The sequence below is a fragment of the Harpia harpyja genome, chromosome Z (assembly GCF_026419915.1).
Source record: "Harpia harpyja isolate bHarHar1 chromosome Z, bHarHar1 primary haplotype, whole genome shotgun sequence".
Classification (NCBI taxonomy): domain Eukaryota; kingdom Metazoa; phylum Chordata; class Aves; order Accipitriformes; family Accipitridae; genus Harpia; species Harpia harpyja.
In genome coordinates this window covers 7,139,201-7,163,711 of record NC_068969.1, presented here as the reverse complement: position 1 = coordinate 7,163,711, position 24,511 = coordinate 7,139,201, and the positions used below count along the sequence as shown (strand labels likewise).

Below are 24,511 nucleotides of genomic sequence, written 5' to 3'. Positions count from 1 at the left end.
GAGAGAATTAACGCTGTCAAGATAACAAATAAAGAAAATAGGCCTTGCAGCAGCAGGCTGAATGGATATTGATTGTGCAAGATGCAAGACCCTGGGAGCTTGGACCTGGGTTTCAGCCATGACGATGAATAGGAAAGCATGTAATACAAAGTTTCTGGACTAGTCAGGACACGTGAAATAATGATACCTAAACTGGGTACCTGAGTGATATGCAGGATTACAGGAGGTAGTTTCTGAAGAGGAGCATAAATGGGTTTAAGAGACTGCAAGCTCTGTTATGGCTGTAATAAATTTGAGCCAGGAACAGCCTTTAAGAAGGTATCAGAAAGATGACAGTTTTCGTTTGGAAAAGAGGTGAGTCTGGAGCAGAGGTCAATCTCATTTGCTGGTACAGAAACGGCTGTCGAATTTCTGTTTGGAGATATTATGTAGAAGAGACATCGCTGAAATATTCTGTAAATTCTGTAACACTATTTTGTAACTGTATTCTGCAGATTATGCAAATTCAAAATTCAGTATTTGGTTTTTCCTGAATGCCTAATGTTTAATCCCACTTTTCACACTGGGTTATTTATTAACACTCGGTAAACAAAGCATTATATATTTATGCATATCGTTCAGATTGGAACCTTACTTTTTTTCCAAAATGGAAAACCATCTGTTGCTTTGTATTTTTTTATTGATTCCTGCCTTTGCTTCATCAGACTTTTTGGTAGCACATGTCAGAAACATCAAGGTAAGTAATCAACCATGAATGGGGCTCCCATTCTTCATAGATTAACTTCCTGCCATATATCAACATTTATCAAGACAGTTCATACAGTGCTGCCACCAGGAGCTTTGTGTTCTCTGTTACCAGTGAACTCAAGATCAGACTTGGGACTCAGGCTAGTTTACATCTAATCAGCCTCAGTTTTGAATCAGCTCTGAAGAAGCTCTCCTATCTCTCTTTTTAAAAGCATCACTTTCCTCTATTTTCCCTCTCATCATCACATAACGGTAAATGTTTTAGCTGTCTTATATTTAAATGTGTAAAACAATTGGTGCAGCTTGGGAACTGACTTTAGCACCTGTAAAGCAGTGCAAAATAACAGTGAAAAGATGCTTCCAAGAAGCAGAAAACGGATGTAACATGGTATCCAGGTAAATATGTCTACTATCCAAATGACAGGGTAGGATTTTTCTCAAAGGATTTGCATGTTAGCGTAACATGAAATATATCTCTCTCCCTCAAAGGGGCCATTCTTTTTTTGACTGGATCTCTGAGTAAGGCAGTGCTTCCTGATGTTCTGCCTAATTTTCTTAAGTTAAGTTGTCAGCCACTACTCCTCACCTCAATAAATTATTTTGCTCTCTCTCAGTAGTTACATACAATGAAAAATTACAGAGGGCAAATGTCTTTAGGGAGCATTGTAGGTTAGTGGGTAGAGCAGGACGAAGCAATTTACAGTCAATTTCTGTTGATTAGGTTATGGTCTTTGCCAAGACATTTTCTTTGAAAATCAGGATAATAACATATCTAACTTTTAAAAGTCAGCTTGAGATTTACTGCTGCAAATTGGAGATGCTATGGATTCTTATTATTTAACCATTATGTAGCCCAGATATAATGTAGCTTTTTCCTCCTGATTACCATACTACCTGTTGTTCTCTGTATGTCTTGCAATGCTAAAGCCTTTCTCAATGGAAAATGGCCAAAGCTCTGTGCAATGCTCCATCCATACATGCAGAACACTACAGAAAAGTCAGTTGATTCTCCCAGTTTTGTTATATAGTTTATGCAAATGTAATTTGATTGGAATGGAGGAGATTGCTATGTAAGTGTGAAGGTCTCAGTCCCCATCCCTCTCTTAGCTCCTTTGAGCAAGTAGTATGCCAGTGAGGAGTGATGAAGCATGGCTGGAAGTCTGGCTGGCTGATGACCTTGAAGCTGTCAAACCTGCTTTTAAACCATAGTCAAGTAAACAACATTGGCAGACCCAGTTCTGCTGAAAATTGAACAAAAATCCAAATCAAAGATCCCTACATGCACTTGTACACCTTGTTCCCATGCATGCCACTACTAAGGGTAGGAAAGTTTTTTCTAGATTAAAAACTTACCTGTAGAACTACATATTCAAAGCCTTCAAAGCATGGGTAGCGATGATATGGCCTTCCTTTTATGGCCCTCTCATTTTGGCAGCAGCGAGACTCCTACATAGCTCACAAGGAAGTTTAGTTTTCATAGCTTAGCTGTATTATGGTCTCTTCTCTGTGATAACCAATTAGCATCACTTGGGATGATGAAATCTTTAATGTTGCTGTAGATTTGGAAAGAATTTTCATGCCTTATTTTTCCTATGTAGTACTTAGTGATATATGCAAATGTATCAGTGTTGTGTTCAGTGTTGTGAATTCCCAGAGGTCACTTTAAGTTAACTGTACAGACTTTTCTGAATCATTTTAGTTATGCTGTGTTTTAGTTTCCCAAGCCGTAAAATCAGGGCTTCTTTCAGGAAGTACTGTAATGGGAGCCCTCTTGTCCCTCCCTATTCTCTTGGGAATTCAAATTTCTTTCTTCCTCTGCTCTTCCTCTCCAATTTCTATAGATTTTTTGCACCTGTATTCTTTGTTGTTGCCACAGCAAAACAGTATTAAACAAAAGCAGAATTTGTTACTGTTATACAACTGAAAAAAAAAAATAATAATTGGTGCAATGGCAAATATGTGGAAATACTATAGAAACATTTTATCAAGTAACTGTAATTACACAAGGTAGAGGATATTAAAATCTCAGTTTGGTCTAGAATTGCATAACATATTTTTTAGTGGGACACTATCACTTTCTGCCCACATAGCTTAAAATGACCTTGATGTTAGTGAGGTCTCTAGCTATATCCAAGTGAATCATTAAGAATGAAAAAAAAAAAAGACAGAATCCCGGAGTCACCTAATCCACTCCCCTGTGCAAATCACGGTCAGCTAGAGCAGGTAGTCCAGGACAATGTCCAGCTGGGTTTGAGTATCTCCACTGAAGATCAGCCCAAGTACAAAGTGACTACTTCTGAATAGACTACCTTTCACTGAGACATTTTTCTGTATTTTCTTTTTCAATGAGAATGGCAGGGTACCCCCCAAAATATTTACAGAATCAGAACAGAACTCTTTCAAAACTACTGTAGAACCCATAATTCTGATAAAGAATGTGCACGACAGCAATTCTGTGAAAGTTAAATGAAGGTAAAGGATCTTTTAATTTAGGTGATAGTAGTCAGAATTGCAGAATTTGTAACTAAAGAACACATTTTTGTAGTTTTTTGTGTTCTTAAACTGCTTGGTAATTCCACTTTAAGGAAAAGTTTGTACCAATCAAACTAACATTTCAGTGACTTCCAGCTTTTCATTTCCCAGGGTCCATACCTCAGTTTGTGTTTTGTAAGGGGAAATGATTAACCATAATGACAGTATAGATATAGAAAAGATAATTTCAGTTTGGGAAAGGATGGATCTGAATTGATACATACTCTACACAGGCACTAAAAAAGCCCACATACGTTTTTGAAACAGGAGAGACGTACACACAGAAATCACCTGTATGGCAATAACAGTTTGAAAGATGAACCTAGAGAAACATACACAGACTTTTTGGGCAGACTCTTACAGAAGCTGAGAAGCCTCCCCTCAAAAAACCTTGCATTACCATAGATTTAATATAGTGTCTTGAAAAAAACTCCAAAATAAAAAATAGCCCTCTGTCTCAGTTTCCAACCTGTAAAACTCCTAACTGTGAAAGGTAACAAAAGCCTTAAATGTACCTGAGATGTGTATCTGACTTGCTACTTTATTGTGTCTTCACCCCTCTATTTGGCGGAGCAGGTAAACGTGCTTGCACAAAATGTGACCCATGAGGCTCTTAGAGCCAAAAGAGATAAGGTATTTGCAGCCGTGCTTACAGGAATTGAATTACACAAGCTGTTATTTTAACATGATTCAGTAAGTACATTTGAAGCCTGTTCTCTCTTTCAGAAGAGAGTACATGGTATTTTTGTAGACCTTCTGATATTTGCACCTACTCTGGGAGCAAATATGCCAAAAAAAAGTTCTAACCACTTTTTTTCCTCCATGCAGCCTTTCACAGTGACCACCTCTCCTTTCTGTTAGCCTGCCAAATTACCATCTTACCTATTCATGTTAGAATGGCAGGCTGTTGGGGTGAAACAGGAAAAATTTAGGAGTAAGTCTGAAAGAGTATAAGGATGCCTGATAGTTTGGATGTGTGTGTGACTGGAAAAAAATGTGCAAACTGGTTTTTTATGCTTTGATACAAACCCCCTTTTTCTTCCAAAGGAGAATTAGTTTGAAAAGACAAAATATATACCACAGGGCCCAGAAAGAGGAATTCCCAAGAAAAAGATGTCACCCTCAGGACAAGATATTCTGTTTTTACTTTGACATCACCACACAGCCAACCTGTACTCAAGGAAGCCACATTAAGCAGATTTTAGTGTGTTCTTTAGTCTCAACCACATTTAAATATAAATGGCACTGAGCATTGAAGCCTCTTTTCCCCTCACTCTCCCCTCATCTCTCAGGCAGTCCATTACTGTTTTTCAGCTGAAAGAAGGTAACTTCTTCTTGTGTCGCTTGAGCAAAATACAAAATCAGCAACATTCAAAGTTTAACTTATCTTTCAAACCTGTGATATTTAAGATGCACTAACATCAAATGAAAACCAGAAGATTCACCAAAACTGGGAACACTGTAAGCAAAATAATTATACCTGCCTCAGATGCCTTGCTCTTCCCCCAGATTTACGTCAGTTTACTAATGAGGACCTTTCTCAAGCCTTCCTTCTCCTGGACAACTTCTTTTGACTTGGAAGCATAAGACAACTACATAGGTGCTAAGTGATTTGTTTCTAAATGCAGCTTTCCTACTTTAGTCATGATTTTTTTCCCTGTTTTTCTCTTTACAGAAGCGAAATGCTGATAATGACTTGGTGAGTAAGGCTTGGTTTTGTCCAGGCTATTGAGAAAGATTTGTAGTGACAAGAATGTTCTTACTGTGTTCACAACATGTTTCTGTGAGTCCAGTCTGAGCAAATGGATATTTCTGATTGCGTATGATGAGGGGAGTAGCCCAGAGTTGCTTGTTTTAGGCAGTAGGACTAACTAGACAGTTCCTTTCCAAGCTCTGATGGAAACTCCTGGTCAAGGAAAGAGAATGAACAAATTATTTTTAACCTCATTGTGTTTGAATAAATAGCAAAGTTCTGTGAAGTCACCTCTGTATCTCTGACATCCATTCTATGTTAGCTTTATTTTTACTTTTACTTTATGCTGTAGTTATTTCTAAGGAAGGCAAGAGACCTCATCTCTGAGGTGATTCCACTTGGCACCTGGACTCCACTTCAGCAACATTTAAATGCTTTGACTGTTTGGGGACCTTCTTAATCAACCCACCAGAGATCAGGCCCACCATACAAACTCCAAGGTTCTTTCCAGTGCTGGTTTTGCTGCAAGAAGCAGACGTTGTTGTGGAGTTGCCTAAGGAGTCACATCTGTTGTTACCTATGCTTTCATATATTCTCCAGCAACGTTATACCTGAGCATTCAAAGAAAATAAGTATTGCCCTACCCATTTCCTTGTTTAAAGAAAAATGAGCCCCAGTTGTGAGGAAGTTGAGAATAACACAAAATGGAATTTGGAGCCATCTGAAATTGTTTAGGTCTATTTCTGAACAAGATGACTATTTATATCCCTGCTCTAGGAGTCATCCACTAAGCTGATAATTACAGTCACTAATACAGTGAGGCAGCAGTAAGTTGTTGTGCTCTTTGACTAATCATAAATAAAAGTCACAGTCTCAGTAGAGAAAAAAAATGATTCTACAATGGCAGTATCTTTGCTGTGGTGGTAGTATTTTGTTAAAGAGGCTATAGTTATAACTCATGGAATAGTACTGTGGTGGCAGTGAGATAGATATCCAAGAAAACATAGCTGTGCTTCAGTTCTTATGATTAGGTCTTTCCTGTTTTGCTTTGGAGTGATACAATGTCCTGCCGTGATTTCTTTTTAAAAATGTGATTATGGCTGATTAACACAGACATCAGTGTATCAGCTAGCTCTTTTTTTTTTTTTTTTCATTTTTCAATCTACAGGTTGTCAATGGGATAGAAATCTATAGCATGAAAATTGATAGTAAAATAACTTCCCGATTTGCCCACAATGTCATCACCAGTCGAGCTGTCAATCGTGGAAATGTGCACAAAGAAGTCTTCTTTGATGTTGAACTCCCTAAGACAGCCTTCATTACCAACTTCAGCATGTATGTAATCTTTACAATATTGTTAGCAAAGACTAAAAATCTGTGCAAATGCAACTAGGAGAAACTGAACCCAAATGTTCATTTTTACTTTGCCATTTGATAGATTTCTAAATGCCTGCTGAGTAATTTTCTGGTACTATTAACTTAACATGCAAGATACTTGGAGAAAGGCAAACATTGGTACATCTATAGAAAAGATGACTAATTTTCAATTATTTCTATTCATCATCATGGACCTCAGGGAACCTCTGGTGATCCCTTCACCTTTTCAGAAATACCACTTACTTACTCTGGTGTTATCAAACCAGAAAAGTTCCATTACTTAATTTCCCTGATGGCATTATGTCTTAATTTATCTCTTCATTTAAAAATCATATTTGAATGAAAGGCAGGAAGTAGAATTACTCCTTTATCTTTGTACCTTTAGTTGCAATAATACGCAATTCTCACACCATTATGAGGTTTAGTTCAGTTTAAACACGTCTATCTCTGCTAATCACACTATGCCTGTTTTATTTTCAGTGAAAAGAAACAGTAGCTTTTAGGGCACAACTACTCTTAATGCACGCTAGAACTTTTATTATTGGATGAGATTAATCCCCTATGAGAAATGCCTGTTTAATTGTGTAAGGAGTCTAAGGATGAAATATTCAGCTGTAGACAGCTACATTTGGACAGATGATTCTCATCCGGAGAGTTGGCTTGCCATTAGATGAGACAAGATGGTCAAGCTGCTGAAGTGTAGGAATATGGCAGGTGTAAGTAGTGTTGCTGTCAGCCCAGTTTTGATCTAATGAATTTTCAAAGTAAAAATTGGTTTAGATTCTCTTAAGATACTGAGCACAGAGCTCTTCATTCCAGCTAAATTCACTGAGAAGACTAGCTTCAGTGAAAGTGCTCAAACCTTGGCAATATCAGATTACTGAAAGTGCTTTTTAGCAAACCAATCAATAAACAGAGAAGTGCCTGCAGTAACTTTTCATGTATCAGTGCAAACCATTCAGCTAAACTAGGACTTTTTCATCTGCAGGACAATTGATGGTGTCACTTATCCTGGAACCATAAAGGAAAAAGAAGTTGCAAAAAAACAATATGAGAAGGCTGTTTCAAAGGGACAGACTGCTGGTCTTGTCAAGTAAGAATGATGCCTTGTGTGGCTTCCACACCATCATGCCATAGCAAACTGTGAGATTGGAAATACTTTGTTCTGGCGTATTTCTGAAGTTTGTTTTTTACAGGACCAAAAGACAATCATTAAGTTAGATTTATTGTAGTATAAATTAGAAAAAGGAAATATAACTTCTGACTAAGCAGGCAGTATCTGTAATTATGGAAAGACTGTTTCTGCAACTTTCACTGACTTTGTATGACCTGTTCCTAGGATTGAGCTCACTGGGAAACTTGAATAAATTCTACAATTTGGGTACGATTTTAGCAATAGATCAAAAGTCCCATCTTTGTTTTACTCGTTTTTGAAAATCATATTCCACCAACCCAAACAATTAATATTGTGAAAGAGGATAAAAATATTCTTTTTCTTACCCACTTAAATACAGAGCTTCAGGGAGAAAAACAGAAAAATTCACTGTCTCCGTCAACATTGAAGCAGCCAGTAAAGTCACTTTTGAACTTACATATGAGGAACTGCTGAAGCGACAGTTTGGAAAATATGAGATGTTCATCAAAGTAAAACCAAAGCAGCTTGTCAAAGATTTTGAGGTAAATGGCAAACTTTATCAAATTGGACTGTAACTTAAGAGATGATGAAATTCTGTACATCTGTTGAAAGTGGAGTACCATGGTCATTCCCATCGGTTCACAGGTGAGCTAAAGGCCCGTGATAATATTTCTAACGAATCACATGGGGAGTCCACACCAGTAGGCTTTAGTGCAGGTTTTTATTTGTAAGCCTGACAAATTGGCTCAGCGACTAACCCTCCAAAAGAAATGATGTATGGAAACCTGAAAAAGCCATTACGATGCCTTGGGGTAATATAGAAGACTAATAGCTTTTATAAATGCCTTTATAGCGTAAACTACACCTTTCTCACACCGCCATGAAATTACATCATCTTAAATTACAGTGGTATATGTATTGCATTCTAGACTACTGCAGCTTTTGTGTGCCAAAACTTGTCTTTGATCACTCCTGTCTGCCTTACTAAAACCCAGCTCTAAGGCAAAATTTTTCTCCTTTGTATACCCAGAAAATGCTTTGTAAAAATCATTACAAAACTCAGCATCTATAAGAATTTATGCAGCATTATTTTAAAGACACTATGATAGAAGGCATACTGAAATACAGGGTGAAGTTGGGCACAACTCACAGCTAACAGCTGGGTTATATTTTTGAAGGACTTGAGTATTTACTGACATTTTACAAAATTCCAGTATCTAGCTGTCAAACAAATTATATTTCTATTAAGGTTTATTTGTTTCTAGCTTTGTTTTTAACTTCTATGTATAAAAAGTCTTGTTTGGCTGATGGTGTGTCCACACAAGTGTGGATTTGGGCTGCCATTATGAATTACAGAAGTAAATTTCTTTTGCTTTTACGAAAATCCCTCTTTCACATCTGTAGTTGCCTGCTGATCCTCCTGTAAATGGCTAAGTTGGTGATATATTGTGGGGTAATCAATGACAATGAATTTTCAATTAATATTTCAGATTGAAGTAAATATCTTTGAGCCCCAGGGTATCACTGAGCTGGAAGCAGAAGGAACATTCATCACCAATGATCTACAAAATATAATTAAAAAAACTTTTTCAGACAAAAAGGTATGATGACTACTGCATTCCATAATTTATTTATTATGGTTATAATTCTGAAATAATAATGTCTGTGCTAGCAATGCAAGTGAGAGGAAAAAAAAACCAGAGAAAATGCAGTAAAGGCTTGTCTGTGCAAATGAGCTTTGAATTCCAAGCTAGCAAGTTGAAGGCCATCTCCATGCAGTTCAGAAACCACATAGCTGTTAGCGTGATACTGTACCAAAACTAGTAGGCCTTGTCCCACAGCAGTAGTTGGAAACCTGGATACCGGTAAGACTATTTCTTACAGAAGAACTGAGTCAGTAACAACTAGTTTTGTCATGTATGGAGGTGGTAGCATTCCGAAGACATAGACTGCCCAACAGCATTATCAAAGGTGTCATTCAGAGTGGAGGGCTGAACCAAGGCAGATGGGGAAGTAAACATATGAAGAAAGCTCTAGATAGCAGCCTTCACATATCAGTTACCCATCAATAAATACATAAGTACATACGGATACAAACTAATACCTAACCTGATAAAACAGGTTATTCTCATGTCTGTGAGTATAAATATACTAGTTTTACAAAAAAAACAAACTTCTTTGTGTTCTGTAGAAAGTTTTCATCTATTAAGGTTCAGATCTAATGAAGGCTTTTCTTTTCAGGGGCATATCTCTTTCAAGCCAACTCTTGATCAGCAGCGAACCTGTGCAAATTGCTCACAGTCTGTCTTGGATGGGGATTTTACTGTAAGATATGATGTGAAGAGAACAGCTCCAGATGACTTGCAGGTAAATCTGACAGCTGGAAATTTTGAACTGCTGAACACCTTAGCTTGCATAGTAAAGGTCAGGGAGCAGCAGGGACCAGCTGTTCCCTAAAGGAGAGGGACCTCAGTGTGACAACACAGCTGGCAGCTCAGGGGCTTCACCAGCCACGAGCCCACTCCCCACACTACCCGAGCAAGGCAGAGCCAGAGATGGTAGTCAAATTCAACTGAGAGTCCAGGTCATCAGGCAAGTTTGTGGTGATGAGGCAGCCTGAGGTGAAGGTGGGAAGTCAGTCTGCAGGATAGGATCCAAATCAGTGGAGTCAATGGACAGGAACAGGTATGGCTGTGACACAGCTGGAGACAGGTATTATTACAGTGTAGCTCAGGCAGGGGCTAAAGGCCCAGGCTTGCACTTAAATGAAGCTCCTGGGCCCATGGACAGAGGTGAGACTGGTCAGGGCCATTAAAACCTTTTAGTCCACTCAGGGGCTAGGCACTAAATGAAAGTAATTTGTTCTTTATCCATTTTATCTTTATGATGTACAAAAGTTGGGGTGGTTTTTTTTTACATCTTGTTTTTCAGATTGTCAATGGCTACTTTGTACACTTCTTTGCACCAACAAATCTACCAAAGTTGCCCAAGAATGTCATTTTTGTAATAGATATTAGTGGCTCAATGTCTGGAAGAGAAATAGAACAGGTAAGTTATTACATTACTATAGAGTCCCAATGAAAGAGCTTCTGTTGTGATGGAAGGGACATGGTGGCTTATAGTGCATATGTGCTGCTTAAGCTATACCAAGTGGTTTTATGCTGTGACCTCTCCAACGCTCACTACCATAAGTACTATTTTGAAGCGTTACTTCAGAATAAAATTCTGTACATTCAGGCCATATTTACTTACTTATAAATATTATTAGTTCAAAACTCTCAATATCAACATTTCCAGAGAGCTCTGTGACATGTACTGGACAGTTCCAAAATTAAAATGTGCATACAGTATTATGTGCATTATCTATGTTGTTCATTCTGTCTCCTTTGGGAAGCGGCAGCTCTTTTCATAGTTAGGAGTCCTCATTCTAAGCTAACGCTCAGAATTTTCAGGTTTTGGTGCTACATCAAAATATCCACGCTTGCTTGCATATGATCTTCTCCACCAACCTGTAGCTACCCATTTCCCATCACTTTCAATTTGCCATGCCAGCTTACCTCAGTGTAAACAACGATCCATGACATGAGACCTGATTTTCATCTCAGCTACAAAGATTTACCAGATGTAATTGCAACTGGCTGACTCCACTGGAGTTACTGTGAAATAGACACAGGGACTGGCAAGGACAGAACAAGCTCAGAATCTTTTCACGACATACTGTGTAAAAGTTAAAAATACCCAAATGCTAGAGATTAATCATGTAAAATCTGTAAGCACCTATTTTGTTAAATGTTGAACCATACATTTAAATTTCTTTGTCTTGATAGACAAGAGAAGCACTTCTAAAAATCTTAGATGACATTAAAGAAGATGACTTCTTCAATTTCATACTGTTTGGTAGTGAAGTACAGACCTGGAAAGAAACCTTAATCAAGGCCACCCCTGAGAATTTGGATGAAGCAAAGAAGTTTGTTCGGGGCATTGACACTGCAGGCAGTAAGTACTTTACTGGACTTGCCAATAGGTCATTGTGTAAATTAATTTATCGATTCAGTCTGTGAACAAAATGCTAAAGCTTTTTTTTTTTTTTATTACTGATGGGACACTTCTAAAGTTGAAATTTACTCAGAACATGACATCTATTTTTTCTTATGTTTCCAAAGTCCAGGTACTTTTCTATCTAAACATCCCCCTGCTTGCAAATCCAAATATTTCATTTTCCTATTGTAATGAGAGCTCATCAGATTTCAGTGAAAAATGGGCCTGTATTTTGAATGTCTGTGCTGAAACCAAATTTCTATGTCTACCTTGCAGTGACAAATTTACATGGTGGTATAATGAGGGGAATTGATATGCTGAATGCTGCTCATGAAAGAAACCTTGTACCCAAGAGAAGCGCTTCTATAATTATTATGTTAACAGATGGCCAACCAAACGTAGGTAAGTTTGTGTTGGATGGAATAATAAAGTGAGTGAATTAACTAACAAAAAAATGCTCAGTTAAAATTGGCCTCCATCTTTTACTTCTGGATGTTTTCATGATTTAAATTCTACTATACCAGCATCATACTACTAAAACAAATTTTTGATAACGCCTCCTAAGAAATCCAAATACGACTAGCCACATTTTGTTTTGTGATAATTTTATCTATTTATGAAGAAAACTCAAACTTTTTCTGGTTTGATGCAGGCATATCAAATACTCAGGACATTCAGGAGCATGTAAAAAAAGCCATTGAAGGAAAATATCCCTTATACAATCTTGGTTTTGGCTATGGTGTTGACTACAGCTTCTTGGAGAAGATGGCGCTGGAGAATAAAGGATTGGCCCGTCGGATTTATCCTGACTCTGATGCAGCTTTACAGCTTCAGGTACAGTAATCACCCCTTAAATTAGATGAGAGATACCTTAATTCAGATAACTATACAGATGTTCTTATTTTGAAGTAATCAAAATCCCAAAGTGTAATCTGGTACTGAGATACTCAAGAGTCTGCTGTAATCAGAATATTAGTTGCATTTAATTTTCCCCTTCCCTTATATAAGCAGAAAGTAGAAGGACAGTAAAAGGGAGATACTGTGTGCGGCAACTGAATTAAGCGCTCAAGCTATGTGTACAAGATTCCGTTTATTTCACAAAAGAATCAAACTTATATATGTTTCAACAAGGATCTGAAAAGAACTAACGGCATACAGCCAATATTACTAACACAGGAGCGCATATCTGGCTCAGCTGGGATGTTTGCCAGTCCTCAGAACACTTAAAGATAAAAATATTCCGTATACATACTCGTGACTGTCTTCAGCCACATCTTCCCAGGCGTACACCAGGCCATCCTCCGACCTGACCTTGTAAAACTAGTTCTTCAAAGACTTGGCAAACATGCAGCACAACAAATTCTGACGTTCACTCTTGAAAACAAATGCCAGGTGTTCCGAGCTGCTCCCACACTGTGAGCTACGGAAGAGGGTTCAAAACTTGGCATAGGGTGACACAAGTCATCGTTCTGAAGGACACTTTGGTGTGCAGCAAAATTATATCTCCCATACCTCACAGATCATGTAGTTAATGTTATGTCAAGGGAAGAGAGGGATGACAGAGCATAAAGGCTCTAGATATTCTGTCTTTAGGAACTTACTGCAAGCAGATGTATCTTACTATACTTCTGAAGCATTTTATAGTTGTATAAGGCATGAGAACAGGTATAGGCAGTACAGAGCTGACCTTTACTTCTCACATTCCAATAGCAGCCATTTGAAAAATTCACCAGAGAATTTAGATACTGGATTTCATTGCAAGCTCTGCCAAAATCAAATACCTAGTCTCCTTTGGCTTATGTTGTCACTTCAGTCTCTGCAGGGAATAGATCTAGAAACTTATTTCCGTCAAACAGGGGAAAGCTTGGGATCCCTCTTGATGAACATTGATGAACTCATCATCCACAGCATGTTGTTCTCAGGTGTTTTTCCTCTCTCTTAGTGAGACTGAAGAGTTTGTATGTCCTTTCTCATTTCCCTTATTTGTAGATTTTTAGGCCTTGTGCTCTGGGATTTAACTGAATATTTAAATATTTCTTCTAAAATACACTTTTAGTTTTCATTGCTGAAATAGCAGGATGTTTTTGGGTACCGATCTACCTATGAATTAAAGAAACAATGGTAGTTAAAAGTTTTCCTTTTTTTTTTTACCCTGCAGGGATTTTATGATGAGGTGTCGAATCCCATGCTCACGGATATAGAGTTAAACTACCCAGAAAATGAAATATCAGACCTAACTAAAAACAGTTTTAAGCATTTCTATGATGGGTCTGAGATTGTGGTGGCTGGGCGCTTTATAGACAACAACCAGAACCATTTGACTGTAGATGTGAGAGGAGAAGGCGTAAGTATGGATTTCTTTGACTTAAGTAAGGTACTCAAAATGTCTGAATGTTCAAAGCTGGCAATACTTAAAATATTTACTGGTATTTCTTTACCATAGTGGCAGGATGTGTTACTGCATATGTGAGAAACTAAATGAGCCCAAGTCATTGCTTTTAAAACTGCAAGTTACTTGCCTCAGTCAGGTATACAAGGGTCAGTCTGGAACAACTTTGTGCAGTATGACTGGATTAGCTTTGCTAACAGATTTTTTTTTTTTTGTTTAGTCTCTAAATACTCTACCTGATTCTTTCAGGAGCCAAATGTTCAGTGTTCACAGACACTAGTCTTCACTGGGTGAAGAAAACTGATGGATAGATAAGCCAGCTGAATATTTGAAATGCCTTCCTCTTAAAATAGAAGTCTACTTCTAATACAAACCAAGTGATCTAAATACCTCTCCAGATCTGGATTCTGTAAAAATAATTGCCCCTGATATTCAAGAAACACAACACAAACATATTATAGATCATGTTATCATAAATACTGTGAACTGCATATATGCCCCATGCACTGTGGTGTATTAAATATATTATATGAAATTAGGTATGTTTCAAATACAAATAATGTGTTAATAGTAAGCTAGCCAGCATATCTGCTTGAACATGCTCCTGTGTGAAATCGATGTCATAATCAAAGTTCTTTAAATCCTGAGTAGCAAAATTCTAATGAACAAAAATGCCATGTGAATTTGGAAACTTCATTATGTCCTATAGCATACACTACTAACCTTCACAGAAGCAATGAAACAAAGATCCTGATACAACACTGACAATTTCGTGGGCACATGCTGCATAGCACCAGACTGTTTTTCAATTTAATAAGATTTTCAGATGTGAAGGTCTTGATTTTGGGAGGTTCTGGAGATCCCTGGCTACTTATACAGGAAGTTTCCTTATTCCTAACAGGCTAATGATGCCCTGTCATATACTACACAACAAGATGCTCAGCAAACAGATAAAGCTTTCCAGGAGCAAGAATACATATTTGGAGACTACATTGAAAGGCTCTGGGCTTATCTCACCATTGAACAACTCCTGGAAAAACGGTAATTATATCTAGAATAATGTCTTAGCTATGAACCCACTAAGCCATCTGACTGGTGCAACTTCTAGCATGTGAAGCTGAAATTCACATCACACTGAGGTGCCAATGGGAAAGCATAAAACACAGTAAGGAAAATCCCCCAACCTATTCTCCTCCCCAACCTCAATATTCCTGTTTCAGGTTGCAAATTAAACAGTTTTAAATTACTGCAAATATAAAGCACAGTTTTGCCTTTTTCTTGGATAGCCAGTAGAATCAGAAGTGCTCTTAGACTGTAACAAATATTCCTTATCAATAAATTAGCTGCAGAGAAATGACTTCACTTCAAAGAAAAATATTTAATCCAGAGTTCAGTGAGCAATTTAGCAATCATTGATGCTAGGAGTCTCTACCTGTATTCAGTATTGCAGCTACAGGAGAAGAAAAGGAGAATCTTACAGCCAAAGCCCTGGATCTCTCACTAAAATACAAGTTTGTAACGCCACTGACATCCATGGTGGTAACAAAGCCAGAAGACTATAACAATCAAGATGGGATTGCTGATAAACCCATTGAAGGTATGGACATTTTCAAAGTTTTACTTTATTTGAGAAGCCAAGTGTTCCTTTGATGTTCCCCTAAAGAAAGGCTTTCATGTAGGCATAGTTTTAAATATATATCTGAAAAATCTACCTTCCAGGCCTTGCACGTGTATGATTTATGCAAAATTATTTTTCATTGTAAAGTTTATTTCTATCAAACCATCCTTCATTACTAAATCATACAGGCAAAATACTATAAACTCAAAATAATTGTGTTTTAAGCCAAATATATAAAATACTACATAAAAAAACCCCCTAAACCCAAGAAGCATTTCTAATCTAATAGTCCAGCTATATTCAGTTTAGTTCACAGCACTTTCTCCTTTATTTTTCTACATACTTCAGCTTAGGGGTAGATGTAGTAACATCTTTCTACATGAAAGGGGAAAATTTGCATGAGATCTTCCTCATGCAGGATATATCAGCTTGTAAAAAGGTGGAGATTATATCTGTAAAACACAGTATTCATATATACTACAGAAAGAGAAGCAATTATATTGAAGGTGCACAATTTGTTCTCCTCTGATACTTTGGCTAATTATTAACTACTTGCTCAGTGAAATGCTGTGCTTTCATACAGTTCAGCCTCTTTGTTTAACCTGTGTGAAACAAAATGACTCTATTCCTCTTTAGCAAAATAAGGCAAATGCTATCTGTGCAGTGCACCCCAAAGCCCTTATCTATATGTGTTGTTCAGGCCATCCTCATCTCTCCCTCATTCAACAGGTCTGACAAACCTTTCATGAGGCTTTCCAATCTCTTCTATTAGCATCCATTATTTTTTCCTCAAACTTTTGCTTAGGACCCCTAAAAGTTCCTCCCAGGCTCTCTGTGGGCTCTCAGCTGGCTTCTAGATTAAAAAACTTTCTCATCTCCTGAATTTGGCCTGGTAACTTATGGCATTTTAGTATAACAGAGATGCTTGCTGGAGGTTAGTGGGTTTTTCTTTCAACTGGAGTAAGTGCTGAAACCAGTTAATTGCTAAGTGCCCTCCAATTCTGAATAATTCTTCAGGCATTCTGCTAATAAATTTTTTGCATTATTTTTCATAACTATCATAATGGGATACTGACATAAAAACACTTCATGGTTAATTTAACATTAAAGTCACTATACAGCATAATGACTTCAAAGTTTACAGCTGGACTCCATAAGATGGAGAAACTTACCCAAACATCTGACAGAAGTGGCATCCACTCAGACTGATCTTCAGCTCTTTGCTTTCCCTTTCCAGGTACTTGTAGTACAAAGGCCCTCTTCTGAACCTCTTTCCAAGTAAATCATCTCTGTATATAGAAAGCATAGAGCAGTAATAGAAGAAAATACTCAAAACACTGCTGCTGTATAAGAAAAAAAAATAATTTTTACACACTCTAGAGTCTAGATTCCCAAGTAAGATTACTGAATCGTCCAGTCAGTATTAGTAGAATGAATCAAATGCCTTGAAAACTGCAAAAGAGTAAAACCAATAAGGAACATTTTGCAATGTGGAAATGGCATAACAATAAAACAATTACTAATAGTGCTCTTGTCATATGCATAATTAATTGCAGTTTTGCTGCCCCACGTAACAGCTTCTTACTTTCAGTGGGTTTCTGTTTGATCTACAAATATTGAGTTGTATCATTGGGAAGAAATGGAATTGTAAAATACTGAAGATACCTGGTTGAATTGTCAAACAGTTTTAAATTTTTTTCTTAGAATATGTTTTAACAGTGTCAGAATCCTTCCTGTTTAATCATACAGCTGAAACTGTAAATTTCTCTTTTTCTTCCTTTTACTTCTTACCTGCCCATGGTAACAGCTGAAGGTATGTACATTTCTTATTAAATTTACTTAATATTTTTAACTGTTAGAGATCTATTTCCTGCATCACTTGATCTAGGATGCAATATTTTTATAAAATTCTTGGTGAATAAATCAAGACTGTGTTATAAATAGATTAAAAACTTTTCAGCTGGAAAAGTTCGTAAATACCATTTTCAGTGTGGTTCCCCCATCTCTGATAACTGCAGCATCCCACCATCACAAAATTCAGGCCCAGTACAACTAAGTTGCTTTCCAGGGCTAGCACTGTTGGCTCCCAGATACCTGTGTGTGGCACTCTATCATACAGAGGTGTCTTCATTGATGCTGTGATTGCTACTTCTTCAGCACAAAGCCCATCTTCAGACACCCCTCCATAGCTTCAAATGTAAAAAAAGTAGAAGACTAGAAAAATGTGGAAGCAGGTGGGTAAATCTTACTGACTTCCCAGTAGTACAGTTTAGAACAAGATGGCACAGAGGAATCGGGGAAGAGCAGGTTGTCCCAGCCCCTTACAGAGCAAACCCCATGCCTTTGGAGAAGTAACATTTTTGCTGAAAAGTAGGGTGTGCTTTCTGCCTGTTCATGACATTTGCTTTGTTGCAATACTAAATAAACTGTTTTGACTAAGTTTTTCTTTTTAAATATTTAGAAATTTATACATAATTACAAGATTTTGGAGTTGGGTTTGGTGGAAGGAAGGAAGTGGGAAAGATTGTTTTTTTATTCTTTCTAGCGTCTAAAACATTCTGTTTCATTCACAGCACAGGCTGTCACAGGTGTTACACTGGGTAAGTCATTAGTTTAAGTTTCTGAATGAAGCAGCATCTGTCAAAAGAATTGATTCAGTCAACTGAAATTACCAGAGAGATAGAAACTGCCTTTTCTGGGTTTACAACTGTATTTTAACAAATACTTCCAAATTCTGCTCACTGCTAAAAACACACTTAAAGGTTGAATAATACCAGATGAAAAAGTTTCAGCTAAATAGCTTTTAAGGAGTAAATACCGGTTCATCAAACCACCATTTTTTCCTGAAAGCTGTTTCTCAAGAACCGAGGATGGATTTGAATTTGCCTCTCCTTTGGAATTATATAAAGCAAGGGACTATGATGTCAGCATCTCTGGCTAAATTAATCAGTTACGTATACAAAAAGAAACTGTTTTATTCAAGAGGGAGACAGCAACTGACTCTCAGAGTGCTGGTTGGGCAATTGTGGAAATGGGAGAGTTAGATTTAAGTTTTTGCTCTGGAGATTAGTCTCAGTCTCTCTCAATCTCTCCCTCTGTCTAGTTTCCTCAAGTCTTCATTGAAAAGACTTAAATTCATTCTGGAGAAAAACAAATGACAAAACCTCAAAAGTTTTCAATGGATGATGTTGCACATCCTTGCTGATAGACAGCTGAATCCTTAAGTCTGAGACATTTGTGTCCTACAGATACATTACTTGGGCCTTGTGGAAACCCTTAAAGCAATTTAGACTACAAGTGAAATCTGTATCCTGAAGGTTTGCTTGATTCAAAAGGGGCACAAACTGTCATTCCATGGACTATATGCTTTAAAAACTAGGATGGAATTAGCAATTTACCTAGCATATTAAATTCCTGACATCTTACACGTACTGTGCAGATGATAGTGTGTAAATATTCCATTTTGATGTAAGGTTTTCTAACTTTTTTTTTTCCTTTACTCTCTGCAGCTCCACAATCTTACCTATATACGGCACACCCCACATGGTATACTAGTGGTGAGTAGTTTGAGTAGTGTGCTTAGAAGAAGAACAGAAGAGGGTATTTAAGACTAAATTGCACAATTCTTATGAGTCTTTTAGATAATTCCCTTCCACAAATGCAGCCGTCTTTTATTTCCAAGGAGCTAGTATTTTAATTTACTTTAAACATCTCTAAATGTTTTTTAAAGATCAAGTCACTGAGATTATATGTGGTCATTTTCTTAGTCCTCCTTCCCATTGGCAGGCTTTGTGTTCATAACCGCCTGTTCTCTATTCAGATGAACTTCCTGCCCGCAGTAGTACTTTCATGGCCCTCAGAGATAAGCACTTAGAGGTGTCCATCCTCAACCTACAATCCATGTGCCAAATCTTGCAGTGGTCAAGAGACACAGGATATACGTCATGTACCTGGGAAAGATGAGGGGGAAAAGGACGTAGTTCGCTTTGGGGAGGTGGTAGCAGCTTCCTTGGGACGCCACCACTCCTTTGGAGGATGGGCTGGACTAAGCTGGGCATGTAGCTTGTGCAGGGACCAGTTCCTGCTGGTCCCCACCATCAGCAGTTCCATTGCCACAATGTTAAATGTTCATGTGGAACTTTGAACCTGTGTATCACTATACAAATACCAGTCATTTGCCTTCACAGTTGATGGAGACCCACACTTCATTATATCAGTGCCACAAAAAGAAGATGCCATTTGTTTCAATATCAATGAAAACCCAGGTGCTGTCTTAAATTTAATTAATGACCCAGTTACAGGTGAGTTTTAAATTTTTTTAAATACAGTAAATCAGGATGCTTACAACAAAATGTCTTATGTTTAAAGGCTGTTTCTCTTTTATACCATGTAAGCTTTTTTCCTAGCAAAGTTAGTAGGAGTTCCAGTAGCTGTGATAGGCTACCTTTACCATGACTGTGTTTTCACTTCTTGGAGCAAAATGAACTTTTAAACTTTGTTTGAAAACCACTGCGAGAGGTGAGAGACATAATTTGTCTCAGTGAGTAGTAATACAAGCAATAAAATAATCCTTAGGTTACCATTTCATGGAATACCTAGTAAAGAGAGACCTATGTCACACAGGCTATTTGTGCCCATCACAGACTCTTTGTGCTCTAGGAAATACTAAACGTTTCTCAATAAAGTGATTGTTGTCTTTGTGGAAATCCACAGAACAGGCCCCAGAACTTTATTCTACTTTGGTACACACATGCACAAGTAATTCTGATCTATTTTTCAACACATATTTGTTTCCTTGAGTTGGTAAATTTCCATGACACTCCTTGACATCAGTTGATCAGGTCCTATCTATAAAACAATACTTGATGTTTCCTTTTTATATTAGGCATCACAGTCAATGGAGAACTCATTGGTGATAAGAGAGCAAATAGTGATGCAAAGATCCAAAACACGTATTTTGGAAAACTTGGCATTGCAAATAAGCACCTGGATTTAAAACTGACAGTAACTCCTGAGAAGATCACAATTCAGAATGGCAATGAAAAAACAGGTTTCACCTGGCTTGACTCAGTCACCTTGCAACAAGAAGGGTAAGGCTTACAGAAGGAGTACCAGGCTCCTGTATTACTTTCTACACTTTTTTTAGTGTTGATCAATAATGTACTTTTAAGGTTCGTTGTCTGAATATACAAAAGAAATTGATTCAAGTCCTGCTGGATTCTGCTCTCTACTTTGTTGTGTAACTGCTGAATGATTATTCATAAATTCCTCTGCTTGGAATAAGTAAGTGAAGAATTTTCCCTGATTTTCTATTACTATGACTAAGGTAAAACTAGATTTGGTATTGTGCTTAATGCAAATATTTAAAGAGTAACTTTAGACATAGTGTGTAATCTTTCAAAGACATAATAATGTGCTGTAAACAATCTCCATTTTAAGAAATGGAAATTGTAATATTTATAGAATAGGTACATTTTGCCCTGTCAGCTGGAGATCTATCTATTACAGAATCATTTATACCCATGCAAAAGGAAGTTTAGGAAAGGAATGGGCAGCATCTCCTCCTCCTCCTCCTCCTCATTTACATTTTCTTTGTGTACCTGGAACAAAATTAATACCTTCTCAAAGCATGGCACTGCAACAGAAAGAGCACGGGAGCAGAACTGTTATTCATACAGCATGCTTATTTTATTATGATAGCCACACTGATGATCACTAACACAATCAGAAGCAAATCTTTATCCTAGCACTAACCTAGACAATTCAGGAGTTGTCTTTTCTGAAAAACAAAAGGAAAAGGTATCAGGTAGCGTCCAGGCAAGGAAGTGATGGTTTTATTAATAACATTTTTATTACTGAGCATGAGGTGCTGTATCTACATATCACTAACCTATCTGTGATTAATTGTGCTGTTATAGGACGAGTTTTAGTAGAAACATCTTGCTGAAAATTTTAAAGGCTAAGTAACCTTTTACAGTGTAATTTAGTATGAGTCTTGGACTGTCTGTGAACACAGACAGATTCACACGGACCAAACTAGGCAGCAAAACCTCTCTTTTAAAAAACACTGAGCAATTTATAAAGCCATGTTTGTTTATTGGACATGTTTTTTCTTCTCAAGTTTCTTCTCATTGCTGTTAAGTCTGGGAAGCACAATGCCCTAAGTCAAGTTTTTCTTTTTTCCTCAGTTTAACTTTGATAATTAACAGAAAAAAAAATCTGGTGCTCTCAATGGGCAGCAGTGCCTCATTTGTTATTGTTTTGCACCAAGTATGGAAGAAACATCCTCTCCACCAAGATTTCCTAGGACTATATACATTGGAAAGTGATAAACTGTCTGAACAGACCCATGGATTATTAGGTATGACTTAATTTAGTGTTTTCGTGCTTGTCTTTCCTTATGAGGCTACAAAATTTGTAGACACAGTCTTATACTTAGCCTTTCTGAACTGAGATAGCGGAGGAAACTGAGATAACATTGATTGGCCTTATTAAGATTTCTGACAAAATATTCTGGGCTCAGACTTTATGCATTATCTTTTCGTAAATTTCTCTGCTGCTGCTGAAAGCACTACCGTCCATTGTTCTCACTGGAGTCTTTAAACCTCTTTATCTTGCTAAATCCCACATACAGATTTCTTTTTTCTTACTACACTATTCCTCCAGTCTCTTTGATGGTTTGATCTCTCCTTTCATCTTATCAACTTTCTCCTAAGTACAAGCACTCTGAGAAAATGTATGTTTGCTCGATCAAAATTTGCCAAACCTCAATTAGTGCATCCTTGTAAGAAAAGTTGTTGTTAAGGTATATCTTGATTTACTAACATATATTAAAATCACAGAATGCCTTGTATCGTCTAAGATTTTCCTCATGTTAGCTAACATTCTTAATTCTAGTATAAGGAGAAGTTGGTAATTCAGGGTTCAAAATTTTGACCTCATTGAATCCTGTTTTCTGCCAGTGTAGTGGGTTTGGTGGTGTGCATTCTCCGTTGGAAAATACACACGTAGCAGCCATTTTCCCTTGCCTTCCAATTTTCACTTACAAAATCAGATGAGAGCAGCAAACGTTCATTTTGGGTCAATAAATTTACTCACCGTGGAAAATAATGAACTGCTGCGAACTTCCTCTTTTTGGTCTTGGTATGCACTTTGAGGCCTGAGGAGAGTGAGCCCAGGTGTCAGTGGTAGTACATGTTAGATCCATGTGTCATGGGAAATGCTATAACTAAACAGAAAAAGAGCAGCATAAGGATGGAATGTTATTTATGTTTTCCTGCTCCAGTCTCCTCAGGCTAAAGGACTTCTCCACACAGAAGTTATTCTGCTATGGTATGAATTGCAAGTAGCAAGAAAATTGCAAAAGCCCACATGACGTGTGGGTACACCATGTTACAGTTCACGGACTTACACATCTCATCGCTATTTTCATCATCTTTTAGTTTGCTTCTGTACTTCACTAAGTAATCTAAAATCTGTGCTCATTACAGCACTCAAAGCACCAGCAGCATCCTGCACCAGCCCAGACAGGGCAAAAGTGTGTGAAAGCTAATTCTGGCAGGAGTATGAAAATTCCTTAGAAGTCAGCCTTGTTCTGAGCATAATCACATCCAAAAATTTCAGAGATCGACACTCTTTATCGTTATTTGATTAAAAAAAAGCTAAAGACTTGGAGAGTATGTAATAAATACAACTGAATAGACAAGACACAAAATGAGGACATCTTGAAGGATATCTAGAAAAGGCTAACTTTACTGTGCACTCAGAAGTTGGAACTTAGATCCAGATGATATGCATAGAATTCTGGTTTATAAAAAGTAAGTAATACCATAGGCATACGTTCAACCTTACACAAAACTTGGTGTTTGCTTATCTATTGAAAACCCTGAGGGGACATGGAAAACAGCATGTAGAAAGAAGTTCTGGAGTTTCTGTTTGGTTTGTTTCTGTTTTAATGTGTGCAACATACCCGAAATGGTAATTTTGGCTTCTATTTTTAGGACAGTTTTTCCACCCCATTGACTTCACCATACTTGAAATTCATCCTGGGTCTGATCCCAAGAAACCAGATGCCACAATGATTGTTAAAAACAATGAACTGACAGTAACAAGGTAAAAAATAATTAAGCCCTTAGCAAAGACTTAAGAAAGATTACCTTGTCAAAGTGCAGTTTCTGCTTCAATACTTCCATGACTGTATTTTCCTTTTCAGGGGCTGGCAGAAGGATTACAGAAGAGATCCTAAGCATGGCGTTGATATTCCTTGCTGGTTTGTTCATAACAATGGAGCTGGGCTGATAGATGGTGTTCATACGGACTATATTGTTTCCAGTCTGTTTTAAACAACTACAACTGCCTCCAAATTCATGGGTATACAGAGTATTTGTCTGAAAGAACAGTATTTTTCAATGTTTAAGAACTATTAAAAATATATAAGCTTACCGTGTTTGGCAATGCCAAGATATGGTGGATTCTCACAGAGAGTTTTACTGCACATTTGATCAAATCTTAAGTGCTAAACAGCTATTCTGCTTGTGTGCACAGATATCACTCATCCCCTGAAATACACTCATTTTACTGAATTAATTTACTAGTTTTAAAATTTTACTTTGTAAAATATAACAGAAACATTTTATCCAATTTTGAATCAATAACTGAGTGTCAGGAGTGATTTAAATAAAAACATCAGTACTTAATGCTTTCTTGTGTTATTCCAACAGCTATCAATGTTTTCATTCCGGTTTCACAAAGCCCAGGATGCCAGATGTATTTTGAAATTCAACACAAGAGGACAGCTGACAGACCAGCACATATTTCAGGATAATTCAGTAGTACTTAAAACCATCTGACCACTTGACTGTATAGTGCTGAGGGCTGGTGCGGTGCCATCACTTGAGATGACTGTTAGCATCCAGGAAATCTGTATTTTAGCATTTTAATTTGAACTTAACTTTTGAATGCCCATATCTTTATAAATTCATG

General features: G+C 37.4%; 1 protein-coding gene across 1 annotated transcript; it reads left to right on the top strand.

Moving 5' to 3' along the window:
* Positions 1–613: 613 nt before the first annotated feature.
* Positions 614–24,225, top strand: LOC128136971 (inter-alpha-trypsin inhibitor heavy chain H3-like). Its single transcript, XM_052777448.1, has 22 exons — positions 614–736; positions 4,955–4,978; positions 6,141–6,307; positions 7,338–7,442; positions 7,864–8,026; positions 8,975–9,085; positions 9,726–9,851; positions 10,416–10,532; positions 11,312–11,480; positions 11,799–11,924; positions 12,175–12,356; positions 13,681–13,866; positions 14,813–14,952; positions 15,354–15,508; positions 17,337–17,342; positions 18,103–18,129; positions 19,039–19,086; positions 19,717–19,830; positions 20,415–20,619; positions 21,718–21,890; positions 23,530–23,641; positions 23,742–24,225. Exons 1-22 carry the CDS (start codon positions 647–649, stop codon positions 23,869–23,871), a joined length of 2,676 nt encoding a protein of 891 aa, XP_052633408.1. The 5' UTR covers positions 614–646; the 3' UTR covers positions 23,872–24,225.
* Positions 24,226–24,511: the final 286 nt, after the last annotated feature.